General features: G+C 44.9%; 1 protein-coding gene across 3 annotated transcripts in view; it reads left to right on the top strand.

Annotated features, from left to right (window-relative positions):
• The window catches only part of LOC141055135 (C-Jun-amino-terminal kinase-interacting protein 4-like), a 315,480-nt gene that overhangs the window by 230,363 nt on the left and 63,709 nt on the right, over nucleotides 1–21,408 (top strand). For all 3 annotated transcript variants that reach the window (XM_073552116.1, XM_073552115.1, XM_073552117.1), the window contains exons 14-17: nucleotides 2,729–2,902; nucleotides 12,884–13,013; nucleotides 19,465–19,551; nucleotides 20,436–20,492. In XM_073552116.1, coding sequence (XP_073408217.1) covers nucleotides 2,729–2,902; nucleotides 12,884–13,013; nucleotides 19,465–19,551; nucleotides 20,436–20,492 — 448 coding nt within the window. The remainder of the gene's footprint in view (nucleotides 1–2,728; nucleotides 2,903–12,883; nucleotides 13,014–19,464; nucleotides 19,552–20,435; nucleotides 20,493–21,408) is intronic.

Raw genomic sequence — 21,408 nt, forward strand, 5'->3', positions numbered from 1 at the left:
TTTTTAGATAGCCGGGCCCCATCATTTGCTCAGCCTATTTTCCTGCCTTTGTTTGCATTTTCATCTTGTTTCACCGTTAATACATGTGGGGGGCTGTCTTTCCTTTGGGGTCTGCTCTGGGGCAGTTAGTTTTCCTCTTTTCCTGCTTTAGGCTTATGTAGTTCTCCGGTTGTGACGAGGCGTCTAGGACCATCGTAGGAACGCTCCACGACTGCTGCTAGTTGTGCGGTTAAGATCAGGGATCTGCAATCTGCATAGTTACCAACTTCTCTGGTTTTCTGAGACTTAGCTTGTTGTCTTTTTTTCCTCCTCGGTTACCCATTCATAACAGAGGACGCTATATCAAATGAAAGAACTGGAGAAAACAAGAGTCCAAAAACTATATACATAAATATTTTATTAATCTATTAGAAGACACATATGTGAGATACAGGACATGTATAGATGAATAAGATGGTCTTAGGGTAAATTAGCCTGAAACAATAAAATAGACCAGCGACAATGAAGAGGCCAATTGCAACAATGATATCGGGGTAGATCTAGTACCTATCGAATGTGCAGTAAAGATAGTAAATAATCATGTACAAAAGATGTAAGAGTATCAGAAAATTGATCACAGTCTATTGCACTCTGCCCCTAAAAATGAGCTGCTGACATAGTGGTGGAGCACGCAGTCACAGCAGACATAAGTTAGTCACATTTAACGTGAAGTGCATGTAGTTGCTGCAATATGAGCCATAATAGCCCGTAGTCATATCAGCTATAGCTGCGGGGCGCCACCACACAGGTCAGTAAGTACAGCACTGGAGAAAGCCGCAATGTGTTGTCGATCAAAATATCAACATCACATAAAGAAAAGTATATTGCACAATGCCCACACAAAAACAGTATAGTGTATCAGCACATACCCATCATGTCATGAATAAGCCGCTAGACAGGGGACCCCAACGTGCGTTTCGCGGTGTAGATACTGCTTCCTCGGGGGGGCATGGCTAAAGATGTAAAACCAACCCCTTTATATTCGGTTACATCAAGTCACATGACTATAGTAAGCCAATGCCAAGGGAAAAGTAGCGCATGCATCCTACGGTTGGATGGAGCCGCTACCCTGAAGCAGATCCAGAGTGTGCCGACGTCACCCGGGGGTGACCGACGCCTGGCCGTCTCCCAGGCAACGCCAGAGACACAAAGGAAGAAACCCGAGTGCGCTGACGTCACACCGGGAGGGCCAGGGCAGGGCCATCACCAGGGCAACGCAGGATGCAACTCAAGGATTACCAAGGGGCGTGGAACAAGCAAGCGCAGTGGAAAAACAATACTACATAAAGAAATAATAAAAATATTTTCTGTCTCCAAAAAGTAACTAGACCATAAATTAAAATTACTGCATAAACCAGTGCAACGTTGGTAAAACAAACCCAGCCTTCCGAGCCTAACAGGAAAACAAAAACATAACATATGGCACAGTCCTTGTTGCTGCGAGAATCCACCCGCTTCAGGAACCAACAACAAAAGGTTCAGCTTTTGTTAACATGAAAAACAGAACTCCAGAGCTTTGTGCCTCTGGTTCCAGCCCTTTCTGAATGCTCTAGAAGGCTGGGTATTTATCCTTTGGACTCCTCACACTCCACAGCTGTTCAATTAACCTAGCACTAAATATGGCTGATGAACCTCTTCAGCATTTATTGTTCTGAAGCAATTTTCTAGGTTGCTATCACTGAAGTGAACACCCTTAGTGAAACATAGCTCCCTTCCAGTACTGTGCCAGTGACTTCTCAGAGTACACGGTGCTGTATAATATGATGACTGCAATATTTTAAGAGAATAAAAACGTTGAGCATGCTTTTTAATGCCTAACTACTTTTGTAATTTTATTTATTTTAAAATTCCCTTTTGTTCCATTTTGTTCTTCCTATTCTGCTTACTTCCTGTGACGTTTCGTTTGAGTGCATTCTCAAGAGGAGCGTCACAGGAGGATGACTCTCCGGTCATCAGGGGGCGCTGTTCTCACCTCAGATTTTTTTCATCATCATTCCTTGATGGCATCTGGAATTAATTCTGGAGATGGAGGCAGACACTAGTGACCATGGTGCCGCAGCCTCTATCACATGACAAAAGTTATAGACACAAGCTGATTTGTGGCTGTTCAGCCCCTGTATAGCATGCAGGTTGGTGTTACTACATGGCATGGCTAGTCATATTAGTGATGCTTTGAGCCAATTATTAAGCGGTCGTAATTTCACCCCGGTCAACATTTTAGCAGATGGGAGTTGTGTTCCTCTGTAAATCTTTGTTGCTGCTTGAAAACCTATATGAAGCATGTGCAGGCTCAACAGATCAAGAGAAAATAAATATATATACAGTGTTTATACTGTATATTGCAATATGACATACAACGTTTATATGTTAAAAGTTCTATATTTCAGTGGGCATTGATATGATAACCCTTCTTCCATCACACGTAAACGGAAGATAAAGTAAAACAATTTAGTGGATTGAATATAAAATATAGTATGTATTTTCTGTATTGAAGACTGCTACAAACTTGAATGTATGAGGCCAAGATAAATGCCAAACATACAATTATAAATATTCTAAACGACAAATAGTTGAGACAATGTTATCACATACTAGTAAATAAGGCACAGTAGCGTTAGAAATATCTCACCAGTCAATGAAAGCGCACCCCTTGTATCTTTACTTAAAATAATGCTTTTTTTTTTTCCAGATTTGACCGATTATTTAGTTCTTCTACTGGACCACAAGTGAAAGCCGTAACGCCACCTCCTACACCACCCATAGGACTTAACCGCTCCCAGTCTTCTGCTGCTATGTTTTCTGCTGGTGGAAACAGTGTTATACGAAATCAGTCTATGAATTTTTACATACCTAATACCTCAGAGTAAGTAAAAATGTTGATTAATCATAAGACAGAACTGTTACCACTTTTACCAAAACATTGTGATAAAAAGGGTTAGTTTTTATGCTTTTATTAGTGTTGAGTGTGGTGGATATGAGTTTAAGGGCTCATACTTAATTCCGAGAAACTCTCACGATTCTCTTGCGAGTCTCTCGCATGAAAACCTGGCACTGCCGCCGGCACTCGGACCAGAGCGGGCGGCTGCATAGAAATACATGTAGCTGCACTCTCCGGTCTGAGTGCCGGCGGCAGTGCCAGGTTTTCATGCGAGAGACTCGCAAGAGAATCGTGAGAGTTTCTCACAATTGAGTATGAGCCCTAAGAGCGCTTTACATCCTGCAGCATCTGTGACTGATGGCTGCTGATCTGCTTTATGGAATTGGCAAGAGCTGATCTACGGAGGTGCAGGATGTTTGACCAAGGCCAGCCTGATAGTCATTTATTTTACTCACATATAGCGCCACTGATTCCATAGCACTTTACAGACATTATCGGCACTGTCCCCGATGGGGCTCACAATCTACATTCCCTATCAGTATGTCTTTGGAATGTGGTAGGAAACCGGAGAACCCAGAGGAAACCCACGCAAACACGGGGAGAGCATACAAACTCCTTGCAGATCTTTGGAATATGGAAGGAAACCGGAGAACCCAGAGGAAACCCACGCAAACACGGGGAGAGCATACAAACTCCTTGCAGATCTTTGGAATATGGAAGGAAACCGGAGACCCCAGAGGAAACCCACGCAAACACGGGGAGAGCATACAAACTCCTTGCAGATGTCCTTGGTTGGATTTGAATTCAGGACCCCAACGCTGCAAGGCTGCAGTGCTAACCACTGAGCCACCGTGCTGCACTAATATTAATACTATCATGAGGAAAGGTCGTCAATATCATTGTAGAGGAAAACCCCTTTTACCCATTCAAGCCATTTTATCTCTATTTGCTGTTTTTTCTATAGCCTGCCGTGTCAGGTTAAGGAGACATTGAGTCTATCCATAACCAAACTGTCCTCTTCAGTTGTGCCATTGAGAAAAAGTCCAGTAAAATGTCTCTAAAGTCTAAAGTTTATTTCACTAATCTCCAACATCGTAAACCTCCACAATTATCTATGCATAAAATCTGCTCTTTTATAGTTTTCACTGCTGCAGTCTTAGCAGATTACCTTTCGCTTTTTTAAATGGGTATTCTCAAGTTATTAAATTCCTTTACATGGACAGCATGAAAATAAGCAACTTTGCAATTGACTTTTTAATCTGATTGCATTCTCCTGCTGTGCAAGCCTTTATCTAATACAGTTGTGGCCAAAAGTATTGACACCCCTGCAATTCTGTCAGATAATATTCAGTTTCTTCCTGAAAATGATTGCAAACACAAATTCTTTGGTATTATTATCTTCATTTAATTTGTCTTAAATGAAAAAACACAAAAAGAATTGTCCTAAAGCCAGATTGGATACAATTCCACACCAAACATAAAAAAGAGGGTGGACAAAAGTATTGGCACTGTTCGAAAAATCATGTGATGCTTCTCTAATTTGTGTAATTAACAGCACCTGTAACTTACCTGTGGCACCTAACAGGTGTTGGCAATAACTAAATCACACTTGCAGCCAGTTGACATGGATTAAAGTTGACTCAACCTCTGTCCTGTGTCCTTGTGTGTACCACATTGAGCATGGAGAAAAGAAAGAAGACCAAAGAACTGTCTGAGGACTTGAGAAACCAAATTGTGAGGAAGCATGAGCAATCTCAAGGCTACAAATCCATCTCCAAAGACCTGAATGTTCCTGTGTCTACCATGCGCAGTGTTATCAAGAAGTTTAACCCCTTAACGACCGCCGATACGCCTTTTAACGGCGGTAATTAAGGGTACTGAAACCACAGCGCCGTTAATTCACGGCGCTGTGATTTAAGTGAATAGCGCCCCCCAGTGTCGGATTTTCTCCGGGGTCTCGGCTGCCAGGGGTAGCCGAGACCCCAGAGAACATGAATCGGTCGGATTTTACCGACCCCGCTTTTGCGATCGCCGTTATTAACCCGATAACGGCGACCGCAAAAAAAGCCGCGATCTTACATTTAATTTCTCTCTCCTCTGATGTGATCGCACATCAGAGGAGAGAGAAATAGGGTCCCCCGATCCCCCCCCTGTACCTCTCCGTGGCCCTCCGTCCCCTCCCGGTGGTCCCACGTCCCGCCGGCATCCTCCGATGGGCGCCGCCATCTAGAAAATGGCGGGCGCATGCGCAGTGCGCCCGCCGGGAATCTGCCGGCTCCGGCTTGCAGATTCCATTCATTATTTTGATCACTATGATAAACGATCATAGTGATCAAAATAAAAAAAAATAGTACATAACCCCCCGTTTATCACTCCCTTATATAGGCCAATATAATGAAATAAAGAAAATATTTTTTTTTTCAGTTTTCCATTAGGGTTAGGGTAGGGCTAGGGCTAGGGTTAGGGTTAGGGTTGGGCTAGGGTTAGGATTAGGGTAGGGCTAGGGTTAGGGTTAGGGTTGGGCTAGGGTTAGGGTTGGGCTAGGGTTAGGGTTGGGCTAGGGTTAGGGTTGGGCTAGGGTTAGGGTTGGGCTAGGGTTAGGGTTGGGCTAGGGTTAGGGTTGGGTTAGGGTTAGGGTTGTGTTAGGGTTAGGGTTGGGTTAGGGTTGTGCTAGGGCTAGGGTTGGGCTATGGTTAGGGCTCGGGTCACGGCTAGGGTTAGAATTAGGGTTAGGGCGAACTAGAATTAGGGTTAGAATTAGGATTAGGGATTAGGGTTGGGGTTAGGGTTAGGGGTGTGTTGGGGTTAGGGTTGGAGCAAGAATTGAGGGCTTTCCACTATTTGCCAACTATTGGGGGTCTAAAAATTGGGGTCTAAAAAATCACTTTTGTGGAAAAAAAAGACTTTTTATTTTCACGGCTCTGCGTTTATAAACTTTTGTGAAGCACTTGGGGGTTCAAAGTGCTCACCACACATCTAGATAAGTTCCTTAGGGGGTCTAATTTCCAAAATGGGGTCACTTGTGGGGGGTTTCCACTGTTTAGGCCCATCAGGGGCTCTGCAAGCGTAACATGATGCCCGCAGACCATTCCATCAAAGTCTGCATTCCAAAATGGCACTCCTTCCCTTCCGAGCTCTCCCATGCGCCCAAACAGTGGTTCCCCCCACATATGGGGTATCGGCGTACTCAGGACAAATCGCATAACAACTGTGCGGGTATGATTTCTCCTGTTACCCTTATAAAAAATAAATATTTGGGGGCGAAAAGATCATTTTTGTTGAAAAAAATAGATTTCTTATTTTCACGGCTCTACGTTATAAACTTCTGTGAAGCCCTTGGGGTTCAAAGTGCTCACCACACATCTAGATAAGTTCCTTAATGGGTCTAATTTCCAAAATGGGGTCACTTGTTGGAGGTTTCCACTGTTTAGGCACATTAAGGGCTCTCCGAACGCAACATGGCATCCGATCTCAATTCCAGCCAATTCTGCGTTGAAAAAGTACCACATATAGGGTATCGGCGTATTCAGGAGAAATTGTACAACAAATTTTGTGGTTGATTTTCTCTTTTAACACTTGTGAAAATAAGAAAAAATTGGTTCTGCAGTACATTTTTTGCAAAAAAAACCTTAAATGTTAATTTTTTCCTTCCACATTGCTTTAGTTCCTGTGAAGCACTTAAAGGGTTAATAAACTTCTTGAATGTGGTTTTGAGCACCTTGAGGGGTCTAGTGTTTAGAATGGTGCCACTTTTGGGTATTTTCTGTCATGTACACCCTCAAAATGACTTTAAATATGTGGTCCCTAAAAAAAAATGGTTTTGTAAATTTTGTTGTAAAAATGAGAAATCGCTAATCAACTTTTAACCCTTATAACTTCCTAAAAAAAAAAAAAAAAAAAAAATTTTGCTTCCAAAATTGTGCTGATGTAAAGTAGACATGTGGGAAATGTTATTTATTAAGAAATTTGTGTGACACATCTCTCTGATTTGAGGGCATAAAAATTTAAAGTTTTAAAATTGCAAAATTTTCAAAATTTTCGCCATATTTCCGTTTTTTACATAAATAAACACAAGACTTATCGAAGAAATTTTACCACTAACATGAAGTACAATATGTCACTAAAAAACAATCTTAGAATCAGCGGGATCCATTAAAGCGTTCCAGAGTTATAACCTCATAAAGGGACAGTGGTCAGAATTGTAAAAATTGGCCTGGTCATTAAGCTGCAAACTGGCTCTGTCGCTAAGGGGTTAAAGCCCATGGCACTGTGGCTAACCTCCCTAGATGTGGACGGAAAAGAAAAATTGACAAGAGATTTCAACGCAAGATTGTGCGGATGTTGGATAAAGAACCTCGACTAACATCCAAACAAGTTCAAGCTGCCCTGCAGTCCGAGGGTACAACAGTGTCAACCCGTACTATCCGTCGGCGTCTGAATGAAAAGGGACTGTATGGTAAGAGACCCAGGAAGACCCCACTTCTTACCCCGAGACATAAAAAAGTCAGGCTGGAGTTTGCCAAAACTTACCTGAAAAGCATAAAACGTTTTGGAAGAATGTTCTCTGGTCAGATGAGACAAAAGTAGAGCTTTTTGGGCAAAAGCATCAACATAGAGTTTACAGGAGAAAAAAAGAGGCATTCAAAGAAAAGAACACAGTCCCTACAGTCAAACATGGCGGAGGTTCCCTGATGTTTTGGGGTTGCTTTGCTGCCTCTGGCACGGGACTGCTTGACCGTGTGCATGGCATTATGAAGTCTGAAGACTACCAACAAATTTTGCAGCATAATGTAGGTCCCAGTGTGAGAAAGCTGGGTCTCCCTCAGAGGTCATGGATCTTCCAGCAGGACAATGACCCAAAACACACTTCAAAAAGCACTAGAAAATGGTTTGAGAGAAAGCACTGGAGACTTCTAAGGTGGCCAGCAATGAGTCCAGACCTGAATCCCATAAAACACCTGTGGAGAGATCTAAAAATGGCAGTTTGGAGAAGGCACCCTTCAAATATCAGGGACCTGGAGCAGTTTGCCAAAGAAGAATGGTCTAAAATTCCAGCAGAGCATTGTAAGAAACTCATTGCTGGTTACCGGAAGCGGTTGGTCGCAGTTATTTTGGCTAAAGGTTGTGCAACCAAGTATTAGGCTGAAGGTGCCAATACTTTTGTCTGGCCCATTTTTGGAGTTTTGTGTGAAATGATCAATGTTTTGCTTCATTCTCTTTTGTGGTTTTTTCATTTAAATCATTTAAGACAAATGAAGATAATAATACCAAAGAATTTGTGTTTGCAATCATTTTCAGGAAGAAACTGAGTATTATCTGACAGAATTGCAGGGGTGTCAATACTTTTGGCCACAACTGTATATAAAGCTCAATGTGGGTGTGTATGTATGTCCGGGATTGGCATTCGCACCGTCGCAGCTACAGCCACAAAATTTTGCACAGTCACACCCCGAGAGCATCATAGGCTATGTTGTGAGGTGAAATTTTAACCCCGCGCATTCCAATTCACCAAACAGTTTTGCCTCTATCTACATAATGGGGAAAAGGTGAAAGGAAAAGTGTTGGAGGCAAATTGACAGCTGCCAGATGTGAACAAGGGGGACTTAAAGAATGAGAGCGATGGCGCCAAAGAGTATATACCGTACAGTTGCTAAGGTGGGGCCCTGACATGGGATACTCACCACACGGGGATATGAACACACACTACCATGTGCTTCAACACATATACCACCCTCAGCACACATTTCACCACACATTCACCAACCTCGCCACATAAAAGTCAAAACACAAAAGTCGCCACTCAAAACTCGCCATGCCGTCCCAGAGCTGTTTAAAAGATGAAAATGAGCTGTGATTGGTTGCTATCAGCAACAGTTTTCTTTGTAGACAGTTGTGGTAACAGAGGCCTATTATTCTTATCATTTCTATGGTGTTGGAAAATGCAGAAGCTACTGGAGAATTTAAAAAATAAAAATAGATACCAATAAAAGTAAAATTAATTGAGACATCAGTAGGTTAAATGTCTTTGAATATCCATATTGAATCAGGAGCCCCACATAATGTTCCATACAGTTCATGATAGCCCCATAAGATGCTCCATACAAACTACACCCCCTATAATGCTGCACAAAGGTTAATAATGGCCCCATAAGATGCTCCATAGAATAATATGCCCCATATGCTGCTTCATAAGGCTGAGTTCACACGTGGCTTTTTTTCGCGTTTCCGCAGCGGTTTTAACCGCGCGATTTTGCCGCGAAAACGCGAAAAATAAGCATCCCATGCATTCCTATGGGATTCCGCAATGCTGTGCTAATGCTGCGGTTTTTACCGCGGCGGAATCGCTTTGCGGTAAAAAACGCAGCATGCTCATTAATTTTGCGGAATCGTGGCGATCCCGCACCTATAGGAGTGCATTGTTCCGCTTACTTCCCGCATGTGGCTGGGCACAACATGCGGAAAGTAAGCAGAACAATTGCGGATGGTACCCACGGTCCGGAGGAGAGGAGACTGTCCTCCGGGCTTTGGGAAACCATATCCCTGTAAAAAATAGAATTTAAAATAAAAAATATTGTTATTCTCACCTTCCGACGTCCCGCGCAGCCTTCCCGCCTCTCTCCATGCTCCCGGTCCCAGTAATCCTTTGCGAAAATGCCCTCGATGGGCGTCCATTGTTGCGGGATCGCGAAGTCTCGCGGTCATTCGCGCGACGTCATCGCGAATCACCGCGAGACGTCGTGATCCCGCGAGAACGGACGCCATCGCGGGCATTTTCGCAAAGGATTACTGGGAACGGCTGCGCGGGACGTCGGAAGGTAAGAATACACCGTTGTTTTTTTTTACATTCTATCTTTTACTATTGATGCTGCATAGGCAGCCTCAGTAGTAAAAAGTTGGTCACACTTGTCAAACACTGTGTTTGACGAGTGTGACCAACCTCTCAATCAGTTCTCCAAGCGATGCTACAGATCGCTTGGAAAACGCTAGCATTCTGCAAGCTAATTACGCTTGCAAAATGCTAGTTTTTCCTGTGAGAAAATCGCGGGAATTTAAAATGCGATTTTCCCGCGGAATGGAATTCTGGAATTCTCGCGGTAATTTCCGTGAGAGTTCCGCTACGTGTGCACATAGCCTTAAGGTTATGGCCCCATAAGATGTTCCATAGACTATGCCCCCACAAGATGCTCCATAGATTATGCCCCCATATGCTGCCCCCATAAGATGCTCCATAGATTATTCCCCCATATGCTGCCCCCATAAGATGCTCCATAGATTATGCCCCTATATGCTGCCCCAATAAAATGTTCCATAGATTATGCCCCCATATGCTGCCCCCATAAGATGCTCCATGGATTATGCCCCATGTGCTGCTGCTGCATTTAAAAAAAAAAAAAAAAATGACATACTCGCCTCTCCGTCGCTGGGGGCCAGGTGCCGGTGTCACTGCTGGAACCTGAGATACTCACCTGTCCTGCGTCCATGGCTGCTTGCTGCTGTCTGGCACGTCATCTGTCAGTGACGTTCAGACTGCAGGGGGCACGGCACGCACTAACTACGTCACCGCGCCCTCTGCTGTCTGAACGTCACTGGCAGATGACGTGCCAGACAGCAGCAAGCAGCCATGGATGCAGGACAGGTGAGTATCGCTATACTTACCCGTCCTGGCGCTGTCTCTTCAGCCCCCAGCTTCTCCGCGATCTCCCTTCTTGCCTTCAGCGGTCACGTGGAACCATTCATTAAAACTCATGAATATGCGCAACCGCCCCCCCTCCCCCTCCGACCCCCTGGTGTATATGACCCTAATATAAGCTGAGAGGGGGGACTTTCAGCCCAAAGAAATGGGCTGAAAATCTCGGCTTATATTCAAGTATATACGGTGTGTGTGTGTATATAGATATATATTAAATGTGTATTGAAGAATGTTTCCTATGAAAATGATGTGTAGATGACAGAGTATAGCTCTTTGTAAAAGCTCATCTTAAAATATCATTTCAATTGGATAGCAATCACATAGCGTTCGGATTTAAATCGGATGGCAGGTGTGAAAAATCGAATTGTACTCACATGAAAACCGCATGACAGTAGTCCTACTTCTCTGGCCCGAAATTAGAACTTTTTTTTTCACGTGTATGGGTATGAGCCCTTAAAATGATACCTGGGTTAATTAAATCCATATTGTGGTTGTTGTTTAATCTGTATTTGTAGTTTTCAGTTAATGATACGCTCGTGCTTTGGGGCGGCCTGTGGGAGGGTCTTTAAGTGGTGCTCTGCTTAAATATGCATCTGTATCTGTATGGGCGTATGACAGGTCACTGATCCCTCAGTGATCTGCTCCCTATTTTACATACTGTTCATAATATGTATTGGCAAAAGATGAATTGTGGTCACAAGGTTCAAGTGAGAATCGGACCATCAATGTAGTCCGTAGACACCTCATTTTGTAAGGATATTACATACATATTAGTTAGGAATACAATTTTTGCTAATAGTACTTCTTTACATTCTTCAGGACCGCTTATTAAAAAAATCCTCAGGTAGTGATGTTTTGCAAGTTACTTTCTTAAGCATTGCGTTTTTTATGGTGTAATTGTAACTGCACTAATTGTGTAGCTGGGTTGTTGTCACGGGTATATCAGAAGGTGCAGACAGTGGCACTGCATTTAGCTGCAGAAGGTCTCTGCGTTTGGCTTGCACACACCTTCTTAACCCTTCTGATTCTTTGACCCAGTTGCAATCTTTCTCCGGCTCTAAGGGTGTGTGCACACGTTGCGGATTTGGCCCTACGGATCCGCAGCAGTTTTCCATGCGGTGTACAGTACCATGTAAACCTATGGAAAACCAAATCCGCTGTGCACATGCTTGGAAAATTCCACACAGATTTGCGCGGTTTATTTTCCGCAGCATGTCAATTATTTTTGCTGATCCACAGCTGCGGTTTCCATTCTGGAACCAAAAAATCTCTTTCTCATCACAAGGGACATAGTTTACAACAAATCTGCTCACCCAACACGCAAGAGAATACTCTGCAAAACAGCCTGCGTTTTACCCTGTGTTTTCTGCCAGGAGATGCGGATTCTCTGTAGAAAAATCTGCAGCTTCTGCACATACCCTTAGTCTACTCAAGATAAGTGTTCAGTTTGTGTATCCCAGCTGTCTTTAGTTGTAGTGGGGATTGACTAATGCTCACTCCGTCATTCCCTAAGGCTATTTTTACACATGCTGGGTATTTTGCGGCCCGTTTTTATGGGCCGTTTTTGCAGTCTCCCACAAAAATGGTCCGCAAAAAACGTTTTTAGATAGCCAATTTTCCCTGTTGTAAGAAATTGCAGGGGAAAATCCGGCCATCCACAAATACGGTGTACCACAAAAACAAGCTACCGTTGTTTTTGCGGTACCATTGTCTTAAATGGAGGCCAGGTCTGTGAACCGTGAAAAATATTGAGTGAGCTTGATATTTTTTCACGGCCGTATATACGGCCCTCACGACCATACGGCACACAGTGCTCTGATGTATTTTTGTGAGCCATTTTTGCAGCCCCATAGAAATCTATTGGGGCCTCAAAAACGGCCCGCAAAAACACGGCAAGTGTAAAAGCAGCCTTAGTAGGGTTTATCGCCAAGGTCAGGCAGGGATTAGGTTCCTGCTGGGCGATAGATGGCTGAAGCTATATATGGACGTTTAGGGCAGCCAGGGAGACTTTAGATCTGCCTAGGGGTCTCCACTCCCCCTTCGCTAGTGTTGGGCTCCCTTCCCCTCATCCCTTCGTGTTGCACTTGGTCTTTCCTACACTGTGCGTGACAGTTACTGGTCTTATATTTATAACTGTAGTACAGTTTAATTAAAACTATGCACTGAGAAAGTATAAAATTACTACTAAAGTGATTATCCCGATAACAAACTTATGATGGGTTCAGTCAGAAACAAAGACAATTAATGGTCCTGTAAATGGATGTGCTTTTTATCAGTGATGCTGATGCTGTGTCGTTACGAGGAAAGAAGCATGAGCATTATCGGCACATTCGTTCCCACATCTGGAAGGAGCATGGGAGAGCACAGGTTCATGGCTGGAGTATTCCTCCCGTTTTAAAGAACACGGTAAGCAGAAATACCTATAGTGCAATATTCCTTTCTTTTAACATTACCAGAGTAGGCCAGCTAATCACCTTATTGAGATAATGCTATTCATTAAAGGGATCCTATGGTGTGATTCCTGCTGGCCAAACCACAGGGCAGCTTGATTCTGAGCCATTCGATTGCAGCAGTGTATGTTTTACTCTGCAAAACAGCAGCATTTAAAAAAAATACATATTTTGAAAAGCCAGCTGGATACTCTGGCCTAAATTCGTCACAGCTTTTACACTTCAGGTGTTAAAAGCTTTGAAAAGTTGTAACGTTTTGCAAAAAGGTTTGAACAAAATTTTAGTGTTTTCACAGTGTTTTCGCTCAGCTCTATGTGGACGGAGCTAAGGCAGGACATGGGAGTGCCGAGACACAGTACCCCCCCATCTCGTTTAATCCATGACATGCTATGGCTTTCCTTACACCACAAATTTTACTTCAGTCACAGATTGGAGTAAGATTTCTGCCAAGGCGCACTCCCCACATCACATCTTACCTGATTCATTAAGAGGCATGTCACTCCACCCCACCTCTTCATCAAGACTTGTGTGAAAAATTCTTGATGAATCCAGGACTATGTGTCTCTGCTTCTCCACACTTGGAACACTGACTCTGTACACACACATTGTGAGAGACCTGTCAATCTAGACGAATGGGTTGGGGAGAAGCTGCCAAAGATTGCCTCAGATTAGTCAGCTGAGACATACAAGTCCCATCCAAATTTTCAAAGTAATGTATGTTTTCTCTGATAAACTGTAGTATTCCTGAGTAAAAACATTTAGGTCTGCAATTGTGCAGCCAGACTGTGATCAATGATTCCTGTGCTTCGGGTAGCATTAGTCAGCTGGCAAATTCCTGGTGGTAATAATACTCTGCTCCAGGGCTCCTGCATAATCTGAGCAACAACCCATTATTATTTGGGCTTCTTAGGTGATTTATTTGAGAAAATCTCCATTGCTCTTGAGTTTAAGATGAATCTGTTGGTAGGATCAACCCTTGTAAGCCATCTATATGTGCACGCAGGTCATAGGAAGTTTAAGAAAATACCTTGATATCTGCGATCTGATGTGGTCTTCCAGAGAGAGCCAATTTTTTAAAAATATGAAAATAAGCTGTTAAGATCTACGGGTTGGACATACTGTATTTTTCAGACTATAAGGCACATTGGGGGGTGCCGCAGTTGTGTAGCAGTGAAACTGGCGGCAGAGGTGTGGCTATGCTGAGGCTTGGTGTCGGAGTTGCGGAGTGCACCTTAGCAGGGTCCCTTTCTCAGGATGCTCGTGGCAGAAATGTGGTGACGCCGCGGCCCGGTGTCCACGATGAGCAGAGCAGATTGCATCACCTGTTTCCCTGCGGCCATCTTCCTGAAGCCGAGGCAGCGCGTGCGCAGATTGAGATTTCCTGAGGCCGAGGGCCACTGAGATCTGCATCTGCGCATGTGTGGCCTCAGGAAGATGGCCGCTGAGAAAGCCGTGATGCACTCAGCTCTGCTCGCTGTGGACACCCAACGCAGTGTCGCCACATTTCTGCCACCGGCATCCTTAGGAAGGGACCCTGCTCCATGCTATGCCTCACCGCCAACACCGGACCCGCAGCATCGTATTGCCCCACTTCTGCTACTACCACTGGCCAGGTAAGATACCTTAAATTCAGACAATAAGATGGACCCCTATCTTATAAACATCTTTTTTCTGCTATTTTCCACCCCAAAATGTGGGGTGCATCTTATGGTCCCGTGCGTCTTATAGTCTGAAAAATTCGGTAGATCTTTCTGAGAATCTGCTTCCAGAGATTATTTTAAATATAGTAACATAGTTATTAAGGTTGAAGGGAGACTTTAAGTCCATCTAGTTCAACCCATATCCTGTCCTAACCTGCCCCAACATGTTGATCCAGAGGAAGGCAAAAAAAACCCATGTGGCAAACAGTAAGCTTCACATTGGGAAAAAAAATTCCTTCCCGACTCCACATACGGCAATCAAACTAGCTCCCTTGATCAACGCAATATTAAAGGAAACTAGTGTTATACCCTGTAATATTATACTTTTCAAGAAAGGCATCCAGTCCCTTCTTAAATTTTAGTAGGGAATCACTCATTACAACATCATATGGCAGAGAGTTCCATAGTCTCACTGCTCTTACAGTAAAGAATCCGCGTCTATGAGTATGCTTAATCCTTCTTTCCTCCAGACGTAGAGGATGCCCCCTTGTCCCCGTCACAGGTCTAAGAGTAAAAAGATCATTAGAAAGGTCTTTGTACTGTCCCCGAATATATTTATACATTGTAATAAGATCACCCCTAAGCCTTCAATTCTCCAAACTAAATAACCCCAAGTGTAATAACCTGTCTTGGTATTGCAGACCCCCTAGTTCCCTAATAACCTTGGTCGCTCTTCTCTGCACCCGCTCCAGTTCAGCTATGTCTGTCTTATACACCGGAGACCAGAACTGTACACAGTATTCTAAGTGTGGTCGCACTAGTGACTTATATAGAAGTAAAATTATGTTCTCCTCATGAGCATCTATACCTCTTTTAATGCATCCCAATATTTTATTTGCCTTTGCAGCAGCTGCCTGACTCTGGCCACTAAATGTGAGCTTGTCGTCCACCCATACACCCAGGTCTTTTTCAGTGACAGTTTTGCCCAGTGTTTTACAATTAAGCACATAATTATATATCTTATTCGTTCTACCCAAGTGCATGACCTTACATTTATCCCCATTAAAGCTCATTTGCCATTTATCAGCCCAAGCTTCTAGTTTACATAAATTTTCCTGTAATATAAAATTGTCCTCCTCTGTATTGATTACCCTGCAGAGTTTAGTGTCATCTGCAAATATTGAAATTCTACTCTATATGCCCCCTACAAGGTCATTAATAAATATGTTAAAAAGAAGCGGGCCAAAAACTGACCCCTGTGGTACCCCACTGCTAACCGTGACCCAGTCCGAGTGTGCTCCATTAATAACCACCCTTTGTTTCCTATCCCTGAGCCAGCTCTTAACCCACCTACACATATTTTCCCCTATCCCCATTGTTCTCATTTTATGTATCAACCTTTTGTGTGGCACCATATCAAAAGCTTTTGAAAAGTCCATGTACACCACGTCCACTGCATTCACTTGGTCCAGTCCGGAACTTACCTATAAGGGGGTGATACCAGTGTGTGACGAGCGTCAGCTTACGCTGAGTCGTTTTTCTTGAATGAGTGGACCCTCTGGGCCGTGGCACCCACCCACCTAGGGTGAGCTAACCTAGTGAGAAGCAACCCCCTCTACAGTGAGTGTCAGGGGCAGGACCAAGGGGATGAGTCACCACGGTAGCTGGACCAGACGGCCGGCTCAGGGAAACAAGACAAGGCGAGACAAGACGTTAGTTCAAAGTAACTTCATTAAGGAACACTTCAGGGTCAAACAGGTATCAAACATAAACACACTGGAAACACATAGCAAGGTGCGTGCAAGGGCACGCCAAAGCCCAAGGCATGGTTCGTGCAAGATGGTAGGCAGGGGCACGATAACGTCAGACTCCGAACAGCAAGTGAAGATCAACCGGGACATCAGGTTCTATGGCTCTGATGGTCGATCGGCAGGATCCGGGCATCCGGTAATCAGACCAGGGTTCCATGCAAGGAAACAAGACAAAGTTAGAGACAAGATGTGTGTCAAGGAACACGCCGGGGTTCAAGACAGAGTGCGTGCCGGAAGACACGCCAGGATCCAAGATAGGGACGGTGGCAACGGAATCCAGAGTGCTGGCATCGACCGCAGCCTGATTCCTGGATACTGTCGGAAATCCGCTTCGGACACCAGGCCGCAGTCATCTAGGTCCGGACCTCTGGCAGCGGTCGGCAGGTTACGGAATCCGGCAGGCAAGACAGGTTCCAGGACGGAGGCCTGCACGTGTAGAGAGACACGCCAGGGAGAGGTATAGGAATGGTGGCCTGCGCATGTAGAGAGACACACCAGGGAGAGTTACAGGAACGGTGGCCTGCGCGTGTAGAGAGACACGCCAGGTAGAGGTACAGGAACGGTGGCCTGCGCGTGTAGAGAGACACGCCAGGGACAGGTACACGTACGGTGGCCTGCGCGTGTAGAGAGACACGCCAGAGAGAGGTACAGGAACGGTGGCCTGCACGTGTAAAGAGACACGCCAGGGACAGGTACACGTACGGTGGCCTGCGCGTGTAGAAAGACACGCCAGGGAGAGGTACAGGGACGGTGGCCTGTGCGTGTAGAGAGACACGCCAGGGAGACAAGGTTCAGGACAGAGCAAGGAAAGCGAAAGACTGGTGCAAGAGTAGCACGAAAACGCACGGTGCGAGAACCAGCGTGAGTGCAAGGGAGCACGGTAACCATGGCTGGGGCACCGGCAGTGGCACAGGCAGGCACGACTAGAGGCGGCACGGTTGAGGCACACACAGGTGGTAACCACTATAGCACTGGACGGTGGGTACGGCTGAGGCACACAGGAGGGCACGGGCAACCAGGCTTGTGCAAGAGGGCACAGAGCCACAAGGCAGGGCTAGGAAAAGGTACAGGACAGAGACGCGTGCAAGACAGCATGACAAGGCCTAGTACGAGAGGTGCAAGAGCGCACGAAATATCAGAGACAAGGCATAGAGTACGAGGAAGAGTCCTGCGCATGCAGAGGGCATGCCAGGGGCAAAGTACAAGGCGAGACCTGCACGTGCCAAGGGGCAGGCCAGGGACAGGGTCCAAAACGGAGGCCTACACGTGTAGAGAGACACGCCAGGGACAGGGTACACGAAGCAGAATCAGAGCAAGGAAGAACTACAAGGCAAGCAGAGCAGAGACAAAACATGGCACAAGGGACAAACACTAGACAAGGCACGAGACAAGAGACTGAGTACGAGCACAGAGCGTGTGCAGAGACGCACGACAGAGCAAAGTGCAAGAGCATAGAATAGAGGGAGCAACCCGCAGACCAATCAGCCATGCAGGGAAGCAACACAATACTCAGGCCCTGAGCATAGGGAGGGGCGGTCTGATATAGGGCATTAGCACCTCCACTTCCGGGTCAGGACCAGGGGAGAACTTCCAGTTCAGATCCTCCAGGATCACAGAGAGCGGTCACATGATCAGGGGTTTCTGACATGCAGAGATGATTGCAGAACCAGACAATGCTGGAACCCAGGAAAGGTCACATGATCAGGGGTTTCAGACATGCAGAGACGATCACAGAAGGCAGAGGAGAAACGCAGGCATCTTGCAGCCCAACAGTCATGAGGTGAGTGTGCACACTGCTCTAGAGAACATGCAGGATAGCAGACATGAGATGCGCGTGCACACCGCCCCAGGGGTCATGAGGCAAAACGGACATGGCAGACATAACAGACATGGCGAGCATGACACAGTGTGAGACATGTAGTGACTGACAGTCTATTCTCCTGATCTACGTGTCTCACATTCGTAAAGACATCTTATTCTACTTTCTATGACCTTCATGCCTGTATAGCCTGCTCAGGAGGATTGATTCTACTGACAGCCTCTTTTTTTAAAGGGGTTTTCCAGTTCTGATTCTCTTTTCTCAATGGGCTGGGTTCAAGTACTAAAATGAGCTGTTGCTCATCCTTCCTTAGTCTTGCACTGCCTATCTGCCACTGCTTTAATGAAAGTTTACAGACTGCAGCAGTGACGTCTTCATGATTACAGCGCAAATGACCGGTGCATCTAATCTGAGGTCTGCAGATTTTAGTAGGATGTCAATAGTTTACAGTCCAGGCTTTGGCTAGTTGTCTTTGTATAGCGAGTTAGTTCATAGGTTTGCTTTTGTGATGAGTCTACCTCCATACGTGCTTGGATACTTGGGAACATTACATGAAATAATGTAAGATAGATATATATATATATATATATATATATATATATATATAATATTTTACCTTTTAAATGACCACTCCCAGGTTTTTTTTTTTGTTACGCCTACCATTAGCCAGTAGTAATGTTTGTACAGTAAAATATTTTCTGCCATTTCCATCACTTCTCTGGTCCTCTGCTGCATCATGTGAATGAATCTTTAATTCCTTTCTTAATGTAAACCTATGAGAGCCTTGTTCTGAGTCTCAGGATTCAGGATTACATTGAGATTGGAAGTTTTGCACCACAGAGAAGACGCTGTGAGCTGGGTAGTCACAATTGCTATCACATGATCGCTGGAATCTAATTTTATGAATCTACTAGATGGTGGCCCGATTGGAACGCATCGGGTATTCTAGAGTCTCTCTCTCCGCACCGCAGATCTCCCAACGGAGGCGTGCGTTGTTCGAATGGGCTGATTGGTCGCGCCCGGCCGCGACCAATCAGCGCCGTGGGATTTCCGTTACAGACAGACAGACAGAATAAGACTATTATATAGTAGATGAGTTTGTGTGGCATTAATCCATTTAATTTATTGTATCACTAGGGTGATTCTCAAGTGGAAAGTGAGCTCGGGAATGCTCCTGTACTAGTTCAACTTCGTCTTTTAGATCAGAAAGACCCCAGAACAAAGGTAAATGCCATTTTAGTTCCCACATCAAAGCTTCAAACTGATGAGACGATGGGCATGGTTACAGGGGTTTTCCAGGCTGACAAGAAAGGTGCAGAATCATGTTGGAGTGCAATTCGCTCAGTGTCACACTAAGGCTGGGGTCACACTTGCGAGTGCAATGCGAGAAACTCACGCCTCAATACCCGGCACTGCCGCCGGCACTCAGGATCGGAGTGTGCGGCTTCATGTCTTTCTTTGCAGCCGAACGCTCCTGTCCCGAGTGCCAGTGGCAGTGCCGGGTATTGAGACGAGAGACTGGTGCAAGTTTTTATAAAATGTCTTATTTTAACGTGTAATACTGATCTATGGGGAAAATAAAGGCTCCTGCTCTCTTGTGATTTTTCATGGTGAAGTTGATGAGAGTAACTAACGATTTGGTACAAATAGCACCATTTTTGATAACTTGCTATTGTGTATTAAATAACGAATGTTGAAGGATGGTGGTGAAACAATTCTGTAATACTGACATGATCGCTTTAATTGTGTAGGTAAGTGTTATGACAATATTGAATATTGAATTGTTTAATACTTTGGTCATACTTGCGGAACTGTTTCTTTAACTGCCATAGAAGTAAATGGAGAGCACAGTGTATGCAAGTTCATACCAAACCAAGTGTGTAGGTGTTAATAAGGACAGGGAAATGCCAGACAGCTGTGGTAGTGGCTTACCTCCCCTGAGAACAATCCTGTGGTTTAAGTGCCTATATAAGCCCTTTGCAGTCTAAGATCACAGACTTTACCAATATGATCTCACTGCATTTTTCTTGATATTTCTTAATTCTGAAGTTTTATTTGCTTTGATTCTTTTTCCACTTGTGAAACATTATTGTGTATGTGTTTTTTAGCTGTGGTGCGCAACTGCAACATCAACCACAGACTCCATGGACAAGAAGAATGAAGATGTAAGTCCATCTTCTGTTACATGTTACTAAACGTCTGCCAAGTATTATTTGTAAGTTATGTTGCCCTCTGTGGTTTCTAGTGAAGCTATACTGTCAGTCACCCCAGTAATTACCGTACAACAGGATGAACATACACAAGAACCCAACTGAATATAGGTGTCATGGTGAGAAGTATGTGAAGTTTCAAGCCAAGAATGGTCAGCCTAAAGGCCCCGTCTCATTTAGCGAGATCGCTAGCAAGATCGCTGAAGCGTCACCGAATTTGTGACGCAACAGCGATCTCGCTACATGTGACACATAGCGGCGACAGGCCCCCCACTGGATATCACTGATCGTGCTCGAATGTCCTGGGCCATTTTTTCATCGTTGGCGTCCCGCTGGCCAGCGAGCATTGCTGTGTTTAACGCCAACGAGCGACCTCGTTGGCGATGCAGAACTCAGGGACGCAGGCGTGAGTCATCAGAAAAGCTGCTGTGTGACAAGGTACCAACGACCGCCGAGGTCATTATACGGATCGCCGTAGGATTGCTGCGTCGTTTAAGAGATCTGCCTGTTTGGCAGCTTACTAGCGACCATGAAGCGACGCACCAGCGATCCTTACCAGGTCGTATCGTTGTCGGGATCGCTGGTGCGTCGCTATGTGAAACAGGACCCAAAGTTGTTGAGATCCACTAGTGTAAATTAAATCCAACGCTCTCACGTGTTGGACTGTGTTGTCTTAGAACAGTAGAATATCCTGTTAGCCCCTATAGACTTCAGTCCTAATACACAAAAATGATCCAAGAATCCAAAAAGCACTTTTGATACAATGAGCATTTAAAATTGCTCGTCAATAAGGCTAGCTTCAGACTAACGTTTTGGGTGCGGTGGCCATGCGCTAGTAGGATTTTGCATACGCTGCGCCCTGCTGATGGTG

This window comes from Dendrobates tinctorius, unplaced genomic scaffold (genome assembly GCF_039654945.1).
Source record: "Dendrobates tinctorius isolate UK_male_01 unplaced genomic scaffold, ASM3965494v1 ptg000184l, whole genome shotgun sequence".
NCBI classification, from domain to species: Eukaryota; Metazoa; Chordata; class Amphibia; order Anura; family Dendrobatidae; genus Dendrobates; species Dendrobates tinctorius.